This window comes from Podarcis cretensis (genome assembly GCF_951804945.1).
Source record: "Podarcis cretensis genome assembly, chromosome: 12".
NCBI classification, from domain to species: Eukaryota; Metazoa; Chordata; class Lepidosauria; order Squamata; family Lacertidae; genus Podarcis; species Podarcis cretensis.
This window is the reverse complement of record NC_137181.1, coordinates 2470690-2489248: the sequence shown is the minus strand read 5'-3', so window position 1 is coordinate 2489248 and position 18559 is coordinate 2470690. Positions and strand designations below refer to the sequence as shown.

General features: G+C 47.8%; 1 protein-coding gene across 6 annotated transcripts in view; it reads right to left on the bottom strand.

The window, feature by feature from the left end:
• Positions 1 to 907: 907 nt before the first annotated feature.
• The window catches only part of LOC307199076 (verrucotoxin subunit beta-like), a gene marked incomplete at its 5' end in the record, with an annotated part of 126502 nt that continues 108850 nt past the window's right edge, over positions 908 to 18559 (bottom strand). For 5 of the 6 annotated variants that reach the window (XM_079946680.1, XM_079946683.1, XM_079946679.1 and 2 more), the window contains 2 exons: positions 908 to 3682; positions 6002 to 6134. In XM_079946680.1, the coding sequence (XP_079802806.1) occupies positions 1503 to 3682; positions 6002 to 6134 (2313 nt within the window). In that variant the 3' untranslated portion in view covers positions 908 to 1502. Of the gene's footprint in view, positions 3683 to 6001; positions 6135 to 9800; positions 9881 to 18559 lie in introns of those variants that run through there. The other variant, XM_079946681.1, reaches the window with a different exon arrangement.

The window sequence follows — 18559 nt, the reverse complement described above, 5'->3', positions numbered from 1 at the left end:
TGGTTACATCGCTTAAAATCCAAAGTGCACAAGACATCTCCGGCAGTCAAGTTTCTCAGCAGTCTCCCAGTGCAGGGAAAGAGGCAGGATCTGGTCTGACCTTGTTGTCAGCCAGCAGAGGTGATCTGGTCATGCCCTAGTCACCTGCTGGTGAATATGGCTTCTAGGCATGGATCCTTCAGACCGGATTTCTGATTCAGCTCCAGGAATTCCTTGGTAGGGAACCTCTTTGGCACTGCTGGTACAAAGAGCAATAGAATATTCTCCCCCAAAATACAGATATATCCAGGGTTAAGTGTTTACAAAAAGAAATTATATCCTACTGGATCTTCAAAAAGACATCTAGATGGCTAGCAATAAGAAAATGAAAGAAACAATATTACAAGTAATCACACACACAGAGATTGCACTCAGTCGCCAGTTGAAAATATACTCTGGAAACCAGCCTTATGAGGAACGGTTGAGGGAGCCGGGTATGTTTAGCCTGGAGAAGAGGAGACTAAGAGGAGACAGGAGAAGCATCTTCATATCTGAAGGGCTCCAGAGGGTAGGAACCAGACCCATGGAATCAAGTTACCAGAAAGGAGCTCTGACTAGATATTAGGAAGAACTTTCCGATGGTAAGAGTAGTTTGACTGTGGAAGAGGCTGCCTCTGAAGGTGGTGGACTCTCCTTCATTGAAGGTTTTTAAGCAGAGGTTGGCTGGCCATCTGCCATGGATGCTTTAGTTGAGTTCCTGCATTGCTGGCATTGGACTAGATGACCCTCAGGGTCTCTTTCAACTCTGCAATTCTAAGATTCTATGGATAAGGAAGAATGGGAGAGAGATCAATCAGGCAGAGCATTCCTGCAACACCCCAAGTTTCCAGTCACGTTCCAAAGCCTGCTAGGGCAGGGAGATTTATGGGGTGGTCAGAAGCAGCACTTCCGCATGAGGCCCCATTCACTTTCCTTATTATTATTATTATTATTATTACTGGCAGTCATCGAAGATAATACAAATCCCTGGAGAGAACAGCATTTCACCCAGCACCAGTTAGACAATAAGCTGGTAGGAACAATGAATGGGAAGCATTTTGTCTGCAGCAACAAAGGGCTCCTTCACACTTCTGTCTGTTCTGTGCCTGGGAAGCATGGTTCCAAGCAGTTTTCATCTCACACTTTCCAGGCACAGCTCCAAGCAATTTTGCCTTTGCCCCACTGCTTTCCCCCAGCCTGCTCTTTAGCGCTAAATCACAACAAATGGCATTCCACGGAAAACCCGATTGCTGTTAGTTCTGATTCAGCACTAAAGATCAAGTTTCCCCGAGCGAAACTGGCCGGGCAAACGAAGATGTGGATAAGCTCACCTCACAACCGCAACAAATGTTTCCACAGGCACCTTCACCCAAATACGCACAGAGAGCAAGAGACTCTGGTCTGAATTACACTCACAGAACCTGAGCTCTCTGCTGATAGCCAAAAGCAAACAAAGGGTGCCTGAAAAGCTATACACAACCCCCTTATTTAAGCCAGTTTACAACAGATGCCATCCATTTCCTAATTTTGCCTGATAGAGAGGACTTTTTTTCTTCGATTTGATCATACAGTTTCTGCTCTCCTCTGTCTTGGAGGTATTGACAAGCTGCTCTGCTCTCGTCTCCTTCCAATGATGTGGAAACCTCAATCTCTTTGCTGGGCTCACTCTCAGCCCCACCGGCACACATGGCTGAGACTCTGAATCTGTAGGGTGTCTGCGGCTTCAGACCATCCATCTCACAGAACTCTGTTTTCTTCCCTGTTCTTTTTTCAGCCCATTCATCTTTGTCCTTGCTTTTTGCCTCTCCAGCCTCTTCACGGTAGTCCACTTTGTATTCCTTTATAACAGCTCCCTGGCCAATGATCTTTGGGCTCTCCCAGGCTATACTGATTTTGGAAAACTCTGCAATTATCACTCTCAGTTCCCCAGGAGGGCTGGTAGGAAGTGTCTGTACAGATTTACTCACATTGCTGGTCTCACTAAGTCCTGGTTTGCTCCTAGCGGTGTATCGGAATTGGTATTCTGAGTTTGCGCTCAACCCTCTCACTTGGAATGTCTCCTGACTGTCGTCAGTATTCACAGTCTTCCAATTTTCTTCTCCTGCAATCTTGTACTCTACTTGATAGCTGGAGATTGAAGCCCTCCCATACTCAGCTGGTTGAAACGTCAGCTGCACACTCTCATGTCCAATTCGGCCAATCAGTGGAGGGAGAGGTTTTGAGGGCAGCTCAAAGTTGCTGCTGAGCATTTCCCCATCTTCATACAGGTAAATGGAAGCACCTGGGTTGTTCTGATGTGGGACAGAAGCCACAAGGAACCGGGTATTCTCATTTGATTTATTGACCCGGGCAAAATCTGTAATGGATTTGGCAGCTTTACGAGCATTTCGATTTCTCTCTTGGTTCTCAAACCAGGCTTTACTGTTCTTGGGTGTCGACTGGCCACTGGTGGAATTTGCTGTTTCCTGAAAAAAATCTTTCTGAAGCCAGTCTTGTAAGGTGGCTAAAAATGGTTCCTCATCATGTAAAGAAGTGAAGGTAAATGAGACAACAAACTCATTCACAGGGTTTAGCACGATTTCTTCCAGTTTGTTCTGGGAAGAGATTACTTCCATTTCACTTAGGATTCTAAGGTAAGAATTCACCAAATTAATCTCTCGTTCCTTGGCATCCAAAAACTCACCGAGTCTTTGGCTGTTGAAGGGAGACTGGTTAATGGACATTAAAATGTCCACCAGAACACTTTCCTCTTTCTCCCCTCCCCGGATCAAAGGCAGAATTCCCGCCAGGTGTTTCTGGAAAGTCTGCCTGTGCTGCTTGCACAGATCCTTGAATCTATTGATTTTCTTCTTTAATTCTGGGAACTTTTCAGCAACAGGATTCATTGCCAGATCATTGCATCGCATGTTGATCTCATTCAGATTCTCCAAGATAGTTTGAGCATCAAAGATCAGTTTTACACTGATCTCACGCACCATCTTAGCCGCTCTGGAATTCAGCTTGGTCAGTGGGTACAGCCAAACTCTGACAGGCACAGCCTTGTCCCCATTGTTACCCAACATTTTGGGCAGAGCAGTGTAGACTTTCATGGCGTCTTCAAAAGTCACTGGATTGCTCTCCAGAAAAAAATCTCCATAGAACTTGCAGTTGAACTGACTTGCATGGTTTCTTTCCTGGTTGTCCATGTGGAGGGCTGCCTCGCCTTCAATAGTGACCATCTTCTGTATCATAGCTTTGAGGCTTCCTTGTATATCTTGCACAGACTCGGAAGAAGAGACATTTCGGTCAAACACAAAGAAAGCCTGGGCTCCATACAAGATGGCAGTGACAACATGGGTGGCTGTGCCATGCTCAAAAACAGCTGGATAAGTGATATTTCGGATTCCCAAATGGCTCATGGTCAGCTGTGAATACTTGGTGGTAGTTTTGTATTGCAGAGTGACTCTGGCCTGTTTCGTGGACTTCTTGGTGTCTTGAAGGAACTTGGCTGATCCACCCACTTCAACCAATCCCCCCAAAAAACTGGCCTTGAGTGATGGTGAGACATTGAGGGCAGATGCCTTATCACCGATGGAGTCAGATGCAATGATTTCATATTCAGCCTTGGGTTGTGGTTTGATACACAAGTCCTTCTGAAGCGAGTCGTGGTCCCAAAGGGTGATTCCTGAGATAAAGCAGAGAAATATGCAAGGCTTGAGTATGTTCACAGAAATGTAGAACACAATTAACCTAATGCCTAAGACTGAACAGAGAAACAAGGAGATAAAATAGACCTTTCATTGCCCACAATGTCTGCGCTCATGAATTTTGTCCCACTGTCATCCCCAATGAAAGAGGTTTGTGCAGTTTTGTAAAACTTTGCAAAAGGCAGGGAAAATCTTTGACCAGATATGATCGTGGAACAAGTGTGAACATTTCATGAGCGTCTGTTGTACAGGCCTCAGAAAGGGGGTGGGCACAACTCAGCAGCAGGGATAAGATTCAGTCACCACCATTTAGGGCTGTGAACATCTCCTGATTGAGGCCATAGAGAGTTGGTGCTAGTTGTTTACTGGCACGGGGGAAAATGAGAATTCCCTGGGGGCCAAGATCCAAGTCGGGGCAAAACACTTTGGTGAGAGAACTCCAGCAGATTTAAAACCACAAAATATGCAGCAAAGCAAAGTGTGGAAATTTAGGCTGTCAGACCTTTAAAATATGTGCTTGTGAGTTCCTTCCAAAATAGTCCGTCCCCCCACCCGGCATTGAAAAAGACCACATCTTTGGTAAATTTATAATGGTTTACTTAAAAACTTTCCAGAGGTCAGATTCATGTCCTTTTCCATACAGCAGTCAGAAAACACAGGGAGTAAAGCTTGGCTTAGTTACTGTCAGTGAAATATACTCAGAGTCGCAAAGTGATTTCATGCTCTTTATTCAGCTCATAGTGGTGAGGAGGAATGAATGAAAGTCCCCTCAAAGTATCTGCTTTATATACATTATTTACACAATGGGCTGCACATGATTGGCTCATTCCGGAATTCTACTCTAAGCCAATCAGGTTGTGGATTCACTTCAATCTGGAGCATGATTGGGTGGTTTCTGCTGCATTGTTCTAGGACCAATCAGACTGCTGCATTCTGAATCCTATTGTTCTAGGACCAATCAGACTGCTGCCTTTTGGATCCTATTGTTCTAGGACCAATCAGACTGCTGCAGTTTGGATCCTATTCAACTCAGTACATAACAGTCAGGGAACTAGCATCAGCTCAGAGGCGAGAGGTGGAAGAGAAGCTGTGTTACAGGCAGCCTCCAAAGATCGTGCATAGCAGCTCTTCACGCCTCCAGTGGGGAAGAGATGCAGGGCTCGGAGGATGCTAGAGAGAGCCGCAACACCGAGCCTGAGCAAAGCGAGGGGGAGGAAGGTCCCCCTTTGCCCACGCCCTCTCTGCGCGTAGGATGGGGGTCAAAAGACTGCTCTGCTGGGGAAAGTTTAAGGACCGCCCACTCCCAGATGCTGCTAGCGACTGAGCAGACAAGCAATTGAGACACTCTGCACAGTGAATGCTTTGGATAGATAATAAAGCTTTGAAAAGACCAGTGGGAGTCTTGCCTGTTTGCTCTTGAGCAACCACGCCGGCACACATAACAGTTACAGTGGTGAAAGTTGTTAAATTATTGGTACAGGAACACCACAATGAATTACAGTCCCTCCAGGTGTCCCTATTTTCCAGGGACAGTCTTGGATTTACAGAAGCCATCCCGGTTTCTGATTTGATCCCTGAATGTTCCACTTTCCCTTAGGCTTAGGACATCCCTATTTTCAACAGAGAAATGTTGGAGGGTATGGAGTTATGTGACCTCTGAGCCAAGGAGAAAAGTAACTAGACAACCTATAGAAGACATCTGAAGGCAGCCCTGTTTAGGGATTTTTTTTATGTTTAATATGGTATTTTTCAAGAAAAAAAGATGCCAGAACTCTCCACGAATGCTTCCCTTGTTCTCTTATAATACAGTGGTGCCAACCTGAGAGGTGCCGGAACTGAGTTCTGGGAGGTTCTGGCTGAATAAAAGTCCTATTTTTTTACCTACAGTAATAATTGTGGAAAGATGTATTCTTAATGGCCTGCATAGGCCTGGTGGAGTAGAAAGGTTTTCAGCAAGTTTTAAAAAATTGAAACAGAACACACCTGCTGAATCTTTATTGGCAGATGATGATGATGATGATGATTTGGGCCAAGACGATGCCAGCAAGGTTAAGGAGCAAAGAAGCTATAGGAGGCAAAGAACCTTCTTTTTAATAAATGGAAGTCTTGTCCAAATGCAGAGAACATAAAGGAACACAAACTTTGGCAAAAGAAGTGGAAGCAGACAGTAAGGGATGTTGAAAATTAATTTGAGGAGCACGTTTAACACTGAAACTGCACTGTTTGGGCCGACTGCTAATCCTGATATGAATAATGTTTCCCTTTTCAGTATAAGCTCTTCCTTGCACCAGCTCTACCTGGGATGAGGGCATCTTTACGACAGTCGTACAGCATCCCCAGCTGGAATGGGCGGCCCAGGGCTGGTATTTTAACCGGGTTGTCTGATCTGTCCATGACTCTGATCCAGGTTGCTCTCCTGCCTTCACCTCCCTGCAAGAAACGAGAGGTGTGAAGGACTCTGGAAAGATTATTCAGCATGCAAAGCCTGTGGGGAAAAGAGGAAGGCCAAAAAGGGGGGGGGAGGTAATGTCTCATCAGGGGCGGGGGGGGGGGGGGAGATTAAACGTTTGTATGTAGTAGTTGCACATGTGGAAGGCAGCTTGTGCAACTGATCTTCTTGCTTCCCTCCCATCCACAGCCCCCTGTAGCAGCTGAAAACTCTATCCAGTGATCCCTGAACAAAGCGGACTGTGTCACACAGAATTGCAGTGTGAGGAGAAATCACCCTGAAAATGGGCAAAGGGATCATGTGCCAATGGGGGCTCTGCTTGGACAGGATTCCTAGGCCAAGCTTACAAGACAAGACTGCTCATGTTTGCTCCTATTTCTTTCCCTTTTTGTAGAAATTTTAACATCCAAGGAGGGCTTCCTTCAGAGTAGTATCCTTACCCCACATTCAAGGAGACCAGGACCACACCTGATGGGGCATTAGGTGCCTCCAGCACCCAGCTGTCCATCCCACCACAGAGATGCCTGTGATGTTCTACCAGGGAAGCTCATCCTAACCACCTTCCAGCTTGTCAACCTCCTTCTTGAACTGTGGTGCCCAGAACTGGACACAGTATTCCAGGTGAGGTCTGACCAAAGCAGAAGAGAGTGGGACTATTACTTTCCTTCATCTGGACGCTAGACTGCTGTTGATGCAGCCTAGGATTGCATTAGGGTTTTTTTTAAAAACTACTGCATCTCACTGCTGACTCATTTTAAGCTTGCGGTCTACTATGACCCCTGGATCCTTTCTACATATTCTGCCAGCAAGCCAGGTGTCCCCAACTTATTTTTGTGCATCTGTTTATTACTTCTAAGTGCAGAAACTGACATTTTATCCCCATTGAAATCAGTGTTGTTAGTCTTGCCCCAGTTCTTTAGTCTGTTACAGTCATATTGAATATTGATTCTCTCTTCTTCAGTATTAACTACCCTTCCCAGTTCAGTGTCATCTGCAAATTGGATGAGCATCCCTTTCTGCCCAAGTCAACAAACACAAACCCTGGTAAAGTGCCAAGACTTTGCCTGTGCTTGCAAAATCTGCTAAGGAGATTTCAAGCTTGCTGCCTTTAGCTGCAATCACTATAAACCTTGTCTACATGTGCAATGTATGCCCTGCTGTCTTGTATGTATTCTATATTCATTATGATTTTTTTAAATGTATTCTGTATTAACCTTGCTTATGATCAACATTTTTGTATTCACTCATAGGAAGTTTGATTCTTGCTAGATTAGAAAAATAAAATAAACATTAATGCCTACTCTCATCACCTCAGTTAAACAGAGTTCAAAGCAGTACACATTTCAGCAGCACAACAGATCTGACTAGGAGATGGTTTCTGCAATTTGCCACCTGCTCTCAGCCTCTCTTCCTGGGCAGCAGACCTTTCATTCAATGACTTTGCAAGGAGGGAAGATTCCTCCTATACAGAGTGGGGGAAACCAAAGGTGTGAGCAGAAGTGGAGCTGGAGCTGAGTTCCACCTATGCTCTGATAGGGCTTGCAGAAAGTGGGCAGGGTGCCAACCCTTTGAAGATCCCTCAATTTCTCTTGACACCCCCAGCTTTCCCCCAAGATGAGGCAAAAGGAAAGGTAGGGCAGAGAGGGAGAGAAAGAGATTTGATGCAGGTCTCCCTCAAATTGCGAGGATTAAGAGCAATCTCACACATGCGGCAGTCTTAAAATATGAGAAAGGGGCAGAGAGCAGAGAAGAATAAACAATGGGGGATGCCATCAATGACTGAAGTACTTTTCTCATTAATTGATGGAGACTGGTAAAACAAACCAAGGGAACACACAGAAATGTCCAGCATGCAATAGCCCAGATGGTCCACAGCCACCTGCCCCATCCCTCCTGCAAGGAGGCAACTGGCAGCAGCAGAGGTGCTCAGTATCTTAGGAAGGTGCCATATCCCGAGTCAGGGCAGGGGTCCCCCATGTCCCTCCCCAGATCCCAGGAGAGCCTTGCGCTGCAGCCTTCACTCATTTGCTCCAAGTCTGGGCCCTGTCAGGATGGATTCGTGGCCTTTCCAAAGAGCCAGAGAGCAGGAGGCGAGGGCATCATCAGGGCAAGAGCCCCGTCACCAAGTCCCCTCTGCAATATGCCATGGTTTGCAGCAGCCGTGCAAAAGAAGCTTTTGACAACTAAAGAAGATGTGACAACTTCTAATGTGCAAACGCATCTTGCTGGAAACGTGGAAACTGGATGACTCTCCCTTTCCCTCTTGCTTGAGTTATTTCAGGGGAACAGAACGACTTGCGCTGGTCCCCTCTGAAAGCACAAATCTGTTTCAGGCACAGAAGCCACTTCTCCTCTTATCTATTGAGGAATGACAAAGTGCAAGGGGAAGAACCTCACGCCTCCCCAGCACCAAGCTGTGGGTCCGAGGGATGTGTGGGGTTCCTCTGCCTCTCGGGTGCTTCTGCAAGCCCCACAGAAGACTCAATGGGGCCAGCAGAGTCGTCTCCGCTTGGCAAATCTCTTTTGGTGAATGAGAAACAAGTCAGAGAAACCTCCCTGACTTCTCAGAAAGGGCTCTGGGCTGCCAGCCAGAAATATCTGGTGGCACTGCAGGGTGAGAGGGGGGCTGGATTCGCCCCTCCCCGTTTTATTTCCCTCTGAACCGAGTCCCTGGTCCGAGAGAGAGAGAGAGAGAGAGAGAGAGAGAGAGCGAGAGAGCGCAACGCCCATCAAGCGCAGCTGCTCTTTGATAACGCGGAGAAGAAGGTGCGCTTCTCTTTCTGCATTTGGGAACCCCAGACGTCGCCTTGCGCAGAGTGGGGACCTCGCTCCGTCTGGCGCAATGTCTCCTGCACTGACTGGCAGGCGCTTCCCAGGCCCAAGTCTCTCCCCCAGCCCCACCTGGAGAGGCTGGGGGTCAAACCTCGGACCTTCTGCATGCAGGGCAGCTGAGCTGATTCTCCCTCCTGGCGAAAGACTCCCTTGCTCTGAGTTCGAGTGCGGATGGGCTGGAGAGAGCAGAGGAGGGAAGGGGGAGATTCCACTGTGACCGGCGAGCCGAGGTCTTGATCCCTGAATTCAGTGATTTGGGAAGAGATGCCAACGAGAGATTGATTTTTCAGAGGGACCCTTTCTCTTTCCTCTGCCTCTCCTTTCTCTTTCCAGTTTAGTGGAGAGATTTCTTTCTTGCAGGGAGAAGCTGTGCTCCGAAAAATCCCTGGTGTGGGGCAGAAGAGGTCATTTCCATTCCTCCCCCCTACTGACCTTTTCTTTGTCTTTTTGTACCAACCCCGCCCCCGCCCCCCACGACAGCTCTAATTTTGGGATTTGTCAGTCTCCGTGTCTGCAAATTTCAGGCAATTCTGGCGGGGGGCGGAGGGGGAAAGGACATGTTCTTTTAAAAATAAACTTTAAAACCCCTAGAAGGATGTTCCTGCAGATTGTCAGGCTCCTTTAACTGCCCATTTAATCAAAGGGGAAAGATTCATGATTATACACGCAAGCCAAAGTTTTACTTCCGAGAGCTCTGACTCAGTCTCTAGCAACAGGTCAAACAAAACAGACCTTGAGCATCTCTGAGGCAGGTTGAGATACAGGAGACTTAAAGTCAAACCTTGTGGCTGCTGCTCCCTCTCCCAAATAACAACCTGTGGTCCGTCTGAGGTGCGGGTCTCCCTCCGTGTGGGTCTCCCTCTGTGTGGGTCTCCCTCTGTGTGGGTCTCCCTCCGTGTGGGTCTCCCTCCGTGTGGGTCTCCCTCCGTGTGGGTCTCCCTCCGTGTGGGTCTCCTCCTGCTGCTGCTCAGAACTGCAGGAGACCAAATGCAGCTCCTCTGAAATTGTCCTCCCAGAGGGCAGTTTTGTCCTCTCCTGTAGCCAATAGAAGGAGGTGGACGTGGAGACGCTCCTTCAGGTAACAGGACCGAGGCCAATTAGGGCTTTAAAGGTCAGCACCAACAACTCAGAAATGTACAGTGGTACCTCAGGTTAAGTACTTAATTCGTTTCGGAGGGCCGTTCTTAACCTGAAGCTGTTCTTAACCTGAAGCACCACTTTAGCTAATGGGGCCTCCTGCTGCTGCTGTGCCGCTGGAGCCCAATTTCTGTTCTCATCCTGAAGCAAAGTTCTTAACCTGAAGCACTATTTCTGGGTTAGTGGAGTCTGTAACCTGAAGTGTATGTAACCTGAAGCATATATAACCCGAGGTACCACTGTACTGGGATGTCTGGCTCCTCTTTTTAAAATATACAGTGGTACCTCTGGTTACATACTTATTTCATTCAGGAGGTCCATTCTTAACCTGAAGCTGTTCTTAACCTGAAGCACCACTTTAGCTAATGGGGCCTCCCGCTGCTGCCGCGCCGCTGCCACGCGATTTCTGTTCTCACCCTGAAGCGAAGTTCTTAACCTGAGGTATTATTTCTGGGTTAGCGGAGTCTGTAACCTGAAGAGTATGTAACCCGAGGGACCATGGTACCAGAACCCACAAATAATATGGAAGTTGAGCCTGGCCTGTAACTGAACTGAGTGCTGCTTGAAACAACTTGGAACGGCTTCCTGAGCAGCACCTGACGGTGACTTCACCTCCTCAGTTATTTGCCTATTTCTGGATTGCTTTAGATTAGGAGGCCAGCATTGGGATTAGGAGACCAGCATTGGATCTGCCTTGAAAACGAAAGCAGGTTTCTGCCAGCACAGAAATAGCTGGACCAAGGCATCCTGCCACTGACTATAACAGCACCTGGTTTACGGGAAAAGCCTTGGGGTGGGCAGAGAGAAAGGAGGTTTGCTGGTGCTGCAGAAATAGTGCGGAGGCTCACAATTTCTACCCTCCAATGACAGAAGAGAATTGAGGCCTTTTGGGTTGCCACACCCCACCCTCAGCCAATCAGCACCCCAAGGTGCCATCCCTCTCCCATGCCCGAGCCCCCTCAAGTCACCTCACTTCATATCTGACCATATTTACCTTATTTCTCCAAGAATATTATCATTATTGCTATTGCTATTATTATTATCACCTGCTGAAGCCATATACCATTTATTTTGTGTTTTATGTTACAAACCCATAAAAGCAATAAACTACTGGATGTTTGCCATTGGAAAGAAAGAAAGAAAGAAAGAAAAAGAGAGAGAGGGAGAGCAGACCAGGCAGGGCCCAGGATGGTGCCAAGCCTGATTACTTTGTGAGTTTCATTAGTTCTCTCCTGGATTCCTTTGGCAGGTAAAAGGTAAAAAGGTAAAGGGACCCCTGACCATTAGGTCCAGTCGCGGACGACTCTGGGGTTGCGGCGCTCATCTCGCTTTATTGGCCGAGGGAGCCGGCGTACAGCTTCTGGGTCATGTGGCCAGCATGACTAAGCCGCTTCTGGCGAACCAGAGCAGCGCACGGAAACGCCGTTTACCTTCCCGCCAGAGCGGTACCTATTTATTTACTTGCACTTTGACATGCTTTCGAACTGCTAGGTTGGCAGGAGCAGGGACCGAGCACCGGGAGCTCACCCCGTCGCGGGGATTTGAACCACCGACCTTCTGATCGGCAAGCCCTAGCCTCTGTGGTTTAACCCACAGCGCCACCTGCGTCCCTCCTTCGGCAGGTGGTGGCCCCTAATTCATTGCAGGGTTGTTGTTTTACTAATGGAGTGAACAGAGGGCAGAGTCCCCTTCATCCTGCATATCTGCAGACATGCAGGGGTTCAATAGAGCTGGACCAAATCTTAAACAAAAACCAGTAATGGTCTGATCGAAATAGCTTCCTTTGAGAAGCACCATGATATGTTGTACTATATTTGGGGGGGCAAAACAAGTTACCGGTACTTCTTTTGAAGTCAGGGAGGTCTTGTTCCGGTGACATTCGGTTAGGTCTGGGATTTTTTCTTTCTCTGTGGTATGTGACATAGCCTAATTGGTGGAGCCATATGGACTGCTATAGCTGATAGAATAACTGAAGAACAAATTTTGAAGGCAAAATTGTGCTCTGTCCTGCTTTCGGCTTCTGGCCTGCTGGTATTCAGAAATGAAAGCCAGAGTGGCTGAGGCAGCCCAGGCAGGTGGGCGGGGTACAAATAATAAGAGTGTTTTTGTTATATATAGATTATTTTTTTAAAAAAAGTAAATCCATATTATGGGAGGTTTTTCAAGAGAGGTTTGGTGGCCGTCTGTCTGGGATACTTTGGCGGTGGACTAGATTTCTTCCAGCCGTACATTTCCATGATTCTATCACCCCTTGAACTGAGCAAGAGAAAATTAATTATAAAAGTATTTAAAACAAATACATAGCAATTTAGTTTAATTTTGATAATTCCTTCTTTGGGGGCTTGGGCATTGTTGTTTGATGTCAGTATTCCTGAAGGAGCGTCTCCACCCCCATCATCCAGCCCGGACACTGAGGTCCAGCTCTAAGGGCCTTCTGGCGGTTCCCTCCCTGCGAGAAGCGAAGCTACAGGTAACCAGGCAGAGGGCCTTCTCGGTGGTGGCGCCCGCCCTGTGGAACGCCCTCCCACCAGATGTCAAAGAAATAAACAACTATATGACTTCTAGAAGACATCTGAAGGTAGCCCTGTTTAGGGAAGTTTTTAATGTTTGATCTTTTATCGCTTTACTATTATTATTAATAATAATATTCTGTTCAGAGCTTCCCAGAGTGGCTGGGGAAACCCAGCCAGATGGGCAGGGTAATAATAATAATAATAATAATAATAATAATAATAATAATAATAGTTGTTGATGATGATGATGATTCTTCTAACAATGCTTCCGTTGACCTATGACTGGGAGAATTTCAATAAAGCACCTAAGAGGTGCCGGAACTGAGTCCCAGTGAGTTCTCACTGAAAAAATGTCCCAGTTTCTATTATTTTGTTTATGGAAATGTATAGGTCACCAGAAGTGGTGTGAAAAGTTTAGTAGCAAACCCAACAAAAATTACAATAATTTAAAAAGTATAGAATTTATGTCTGGCTCCTCTTTTTAAAATATACCAGAACCCACAAATAATATGGAAGTTGAGCCTGGCATGTAACTGAACTGAGTGCTGCTTGAAACAACTTGGAACAGCTTCCTGAGCACCACCTGACGGTGACTTCACCTCCTCAGTTATTTACCTATTTCTGGATTGCTTTAGATTAGGAGGCCAGCATGGGATTAGGAGACCAGCATTGGATCTGCCTTGAAAACGAAAGCAGGTTTCTGCCAGCACAGAAATAGCTGGACCAAGGCATCCTGCCACTGACTATAACAGCACCTGGTTTACGGGAAAAGCCTTGGGGTGGGCAGAGAGAAAGGAGGTTTGCTGGTGCTGCAGAAATAGTTTCTACCCTCCATTGACAGAAGAGAATTGAGGCCTTTCGGGTTGCCACACCCCACCCTCAGCCAATCAGCACCCCAAGGTCCCTCTCCCATGGCCCAGCCCCCTCAACTCACCCCACTTCATATCTGAACATATTTACCTTATTTCTCCAAAAATATTATTATTATTGCTATTATTGCTATTATTGCTATTATTATTATTATTATTATTATCATCTGCTGAAGCCATATACCATTTATTTATTTACAAGCAATAAACTACTATTTATATAAATAAATAATAAAACAAAAATAATAATTGTTGATGATGATGATTCTTCTAACAATCTTTCCGTTGACCTATGACTGGAAGCATTGCAATAAAGCACCTAAAGCACTCTGGTTCCCAAGACGGACAAGATTTCTGCTCCCCTCCCCCTCCCCCCCATTTCTTCCCAATGCTTTTCCTGTAAACCAGCTTGCTTACCAGCACTGACAGACATTGGCAGCCGGTGTGTCAGACCATGCCAGAGGAAACCCAATCCATGGCAGAATTACTTTCGCTTTCTACTCAGATCAAATGTTTTTTCTCCTGATGCTAATAAGTTCAGGAAAACAGACAAGAGATGCAGCGCATAAGGCCGTCCAGGACTGTATCCAAGTGAGGGCAGAGAGGGCAGCTGAGATTGCCAAAGAGGTAGTGAAATATACTCGGGGTCAAGAGTGGATTTCCTGCTCTTTATTCAGCTCATAGTGGTGAGGAGGAATGGAAGTTCCCCCAGAATGTCTGCTTTATATACATGATTTACACAATGGGCCCCACGTGATTGGCTAATTCTGGGATTCTCCTTTAGGCCAATCAGGTTGCGGATTCACTTCCACCTGGAGCTGGATTGGGTGGCTCCTGTGGACCAACCAGACTGCTGCATTCTGGGTCCTATTGTTCTAGGACCAATCAGACTGCTGCATTTTGGATCCTATTCAACTCAGTACATAACAGGTGGTGTGTGGGCATAGGATTGAGAAGAGGGGCGAGGGAATCTGAAACATATCAGGGTTAGCTCACTTGCAAATAGGTTTAGGGTTGCAACTTAAGGGTGACAGGTTAGCTGGAAAGTTTTTTCTGCAAGAAAATACCACTGCATATACCAAATTCTTACAAACTTTTAAGAGGATTTACAAAGTATTGTAATATTCAGCCTCGGAATATGTCAAATAATTCGGGAAAGGGTGGGGAAGATGCAAGTACTTGGATGAGTTAACTGCCCAAATTTTGCTGCTAAAAGTTAGAACAACCTGCAACACCAGCAGCTTTGTCAAATGTCCTGATTTCAGTGGCAATCTTCCCGTTTTAGTTGCTGTTGACAGAGAGATTTAGGGATTTTGTTTATTTTGAATGGTAACCACCCTTTGCTCTTAGGAACTGGCTGGTTAGTTGTCATTAATGTGTAAATAACTTGTATCATTTGCAGTGACAAGTATCTAGAGAGTGACTTGGTGGGAGCAAGAGAAATGTCTGCTAGTTTGGTTTCCGACTCTTCCTTGGTAAATATTAAGAAAGATGCCTGGAAAAGGCTCCAGTTTAGCCGATGGAAAGTATTTTCTGCAAGGAAACACCACTGCATATACCAAATTCCTACAATCTTTTAATAGGATTTACAAAATATTGTAGCTCTGTAGCTAGGCAGGCTTGTGCAGCTGCTGGTTGAAGCCCCCTGGGGCAGATGTCTCCAGATGTGAGCCAAGGGAATCCTCCTTAATGGGCTTGGGGTGGAGGATGCAGAATGGAAAGAAGCAGAAGTCCCAGCAAAGGAGGAAGGGATGCAAAAACTTGTGGAATATGCAGAAAGTTACTGGAAGAATAAGAAATCAGGATAACAAACTTTTTATAAAAGAATGGAAATGGATTACTGAATTTTTACAGATAAAAACATTAGCAGGATTACTGTAATGATTACTGTAAAACGCTGCAGTTTTATAAGAGTATATATTTACAGTAGATAAATAAATGAGCAAGTTAAGTGCATTTGGATATGCAGAATATATTTTTGAAAAATAATAATTTAAGGAACCGCAGAAAGAGGGGGAAGGAAGTCAATATATGGGAATGTTAAATTGTTTGTAAAACGAATGAAATGTATAAATTTGAAAAATACAAATAGAAAACTAAAAGAGAAAAAAGAAATGAGTGCCATGCAATGTGCCAGAACATCACCAGCGTTGGCTTGAGAGTCAACTCCCAATCTAGTCAGGTTTGATGCAGAGAATGGGAATTGCACCATCTTATCTCCTTTGCCTCAGGCAGCAAAATGTCTTGGGCCGCTCCTGCCTCTGAGGATGGGAGATGGTGGCTGCAGCTGAGGGCAGCAGGATGTGGAAGGGATCCATCTGGCCCAAGGGAGCACAGAGCCATGGACCGTCTCCCGGGCAAAGGAGGAGAGGACCTCCACCTTCAGCCGGTGGCTTTCCCAATGGGCACCTTTCACCAGCAGGCCATTTGAACCAGGACAAAGGTGGACCTGTGGGCTTGGGCCCCACTGACCTTTCCTTTCCTCGGGTCCAGCCGCAATTGCCCCCAGTCCACCCCCGATTCTCTCTGCAGATTGACATCCTCATCACCTTTTAAAAAGTGATGGGGGGGGAGGCGTCAGCATGACTTAGCTTATTTGGTTTAGGAAAAGCTCCAAAGCCATTTACAAGAGTCAAATACAATCCTTAAGGGGATGGAGGGGGCCCTGTGGGCGATGCCGAGCAACATCATGATGTCATGCGTGTGATGCTGTGTGATGCTGCATGACATCATGCATGCGACATTGCTCAACACCTTGAATCTTCTGTCTTCTTTGGCGATCCCTCGTAGCCGAGTAAGATTGTCTTCCATAAACACAGTTTTAACAGTGACTTTGGAGGCCAATTCTGGATCCACACGTCCTTCCACAGTGGGGACACTGGTTTCTGGGCAGGAGTTGATCACGGCGTGAATTTGCCAATCGTGCTTTCCTCTTAGCACGTTTCTCCCTTTTGTCCTGAGTTCGAGTGTCTTCCAAGCCCAGGACACCTTTGGTCAAGGCTGTTCTCCAACTGGAGCTCTCGCAGGCCAGTGTTCCCCAGTTGTTGGTGTTTATACTACATTTTTAAAGATTTGCCTTGAGCCTTTGAACCTCTTTTGTTGACCACCAGCGTTACACTTTGTGAGAACACCCTGAATATTAGGAGACTCGTCCCCCTCAGCCCCTGCCAGGCATGATTCTGTGCACTTCTCAGTATAGTATGGTGCTGATGATGTCAAGCTTGCAAGTTCGATGGGGCAGCTGCATATTCCTGCACTGCAGGGGGGCTGCACTAGATGACCCTCGGGGGTCCCTTCCAACTCTAGAATTCTCTGACTCTGCGACCCTCTCGTGCGCTCGCCTTTTCTCTAAGCTGAAAAGCGCCAGAAGGTGCCACCCATCGCCCAAACCAGCTTCTGGTTCTCCAGGCAGCCACTGGGGGGGGGGGGGGGATTCTTGTCCTGCTCCTTCCAAGCCGAAGGGGACCTAATTCAGCTGCTACTTTCATTTTCCCTTCGGAGAAGCAGCTCGTCTCTCGCTCCTGTTCGCTGCAGGAAAACTCAGACCGGCGTGGAAGACGACGCGGAACGAGGAAGGATCTGCAGAGGCAGCTGAGGAGGTGAGGTCTGCCATCTGGGAAGGGCAGAGTGGGGGAGAGATGAGAGGAGGGAGAGAAGGATCTGGTTGCAAAGGGAGCCCCTGCTGCAAGAGGACCCGGGAGACGCCCCTTGTCTGGCTGGCAGCCCTGGGCAGCCTCTCCGCGCTCCTGGGCGCACCCCCTCCCTACCCACCCACCCCGCCCCACCTCGGAGCCCCCACTGATTTCTCAGCCAGCGCAGAGGAGGGAATTGGGGTCTTCCCCGTTTCAGAGCCAAGAAGCTCCACACATTCCTGTGACTTGAATTTTAAGGCACTTTTGCGTCCTCATTCCTGGTATGGGAGGGTCTAATGGCATGCACCCACTCCCCACTCAGCCAAGAAGTTCACCGGGTGCCTTGGGCTCCATCACTGCCTCCCCTCCGTCAGGCTGGGACCCTCATGGATCCCCTGCTTTGGAGACGCGAGGGAGCGCAATGCTTTCCCCTCCCTTCCGCCCCCACCCCATTCACAAGCCAGATCCTCAAGGAATTTGAGCCTTTCTCCAGGATCAGGGAAGCCCCAGGAGGGAGGAGGGGGCTCGGGATGCAGCAGGAGGAGCAGTTCTCGTGGAATTGGAGAGCTCAACCCTTTCCTCCTCCTCCTCGGTAGCGAAGGAAAACAAGCGCTGGATCCCACCTCTTGGGGAGCCCAGGGAAGCATCCTGACTCTTGATTTTGCGCGTGTGCGTGTGAAGGCGAGGTTGCATCTCTCTCCTCCCCACCTGTCCCTGGCTCGCCCGGTTGCGCAGCCTGGCTACAGCCCGAGTCCTGTTACTCCAGGCAACCCATCCTGAAGCGGGCGTCGGGTGGAGGAGGAGAAAACAGCCTCTAAGGTATTGGTCTGGCCGAGGAAGAGGTTTGAGGAGCGGCCGGGTCCCTGCAAGACTGCCCCCCTCCGCAAGCCAGATGGGGGTGGGTGATGGGGAGGCAACGCCCCCACTCCTTGGGCTAAGACGTCCCAGGCCCATCTCCACTCCCCGGAACGAGAGATTTCACTGCACTTCAACCCCTGCATGCGCGCAGCCATGCGCACGTGGGAATTCAACCCAGTCCCGTGTACACCCGCCACCCTCGCGCGAGTCAGCGGCCATATCTCTGTTCTCAGTGGTTCCCGCCCAAGTTCATGTTTTTCTAAAACCCCAGAAGAGGCTGGCGGTGCTGCTTGGGCTGCGCTTGGCCCGGGATGCGAGTTGCAAGCCGGTCTGGTCCTCCTCAGCCCCCCCCCAGGTCTGCCCGAGAGACTCAACAGGGGGAGGGGGGCTGTTGCTGCGCTCCTGCTGCACCCCCAGAATTATTCTTCGGGGGGGGGGGGAGGCCAGGAAGATGCTCTGGGAGCAGAGCCCCCTCCTCCGCCTCCAGGGGGCGCACAGAGCAAAGAGACGCCTGGCCGGAGAGAGAGAGGGACGAAGGGGAAGAATCCAGACCCGGGACCCTGTA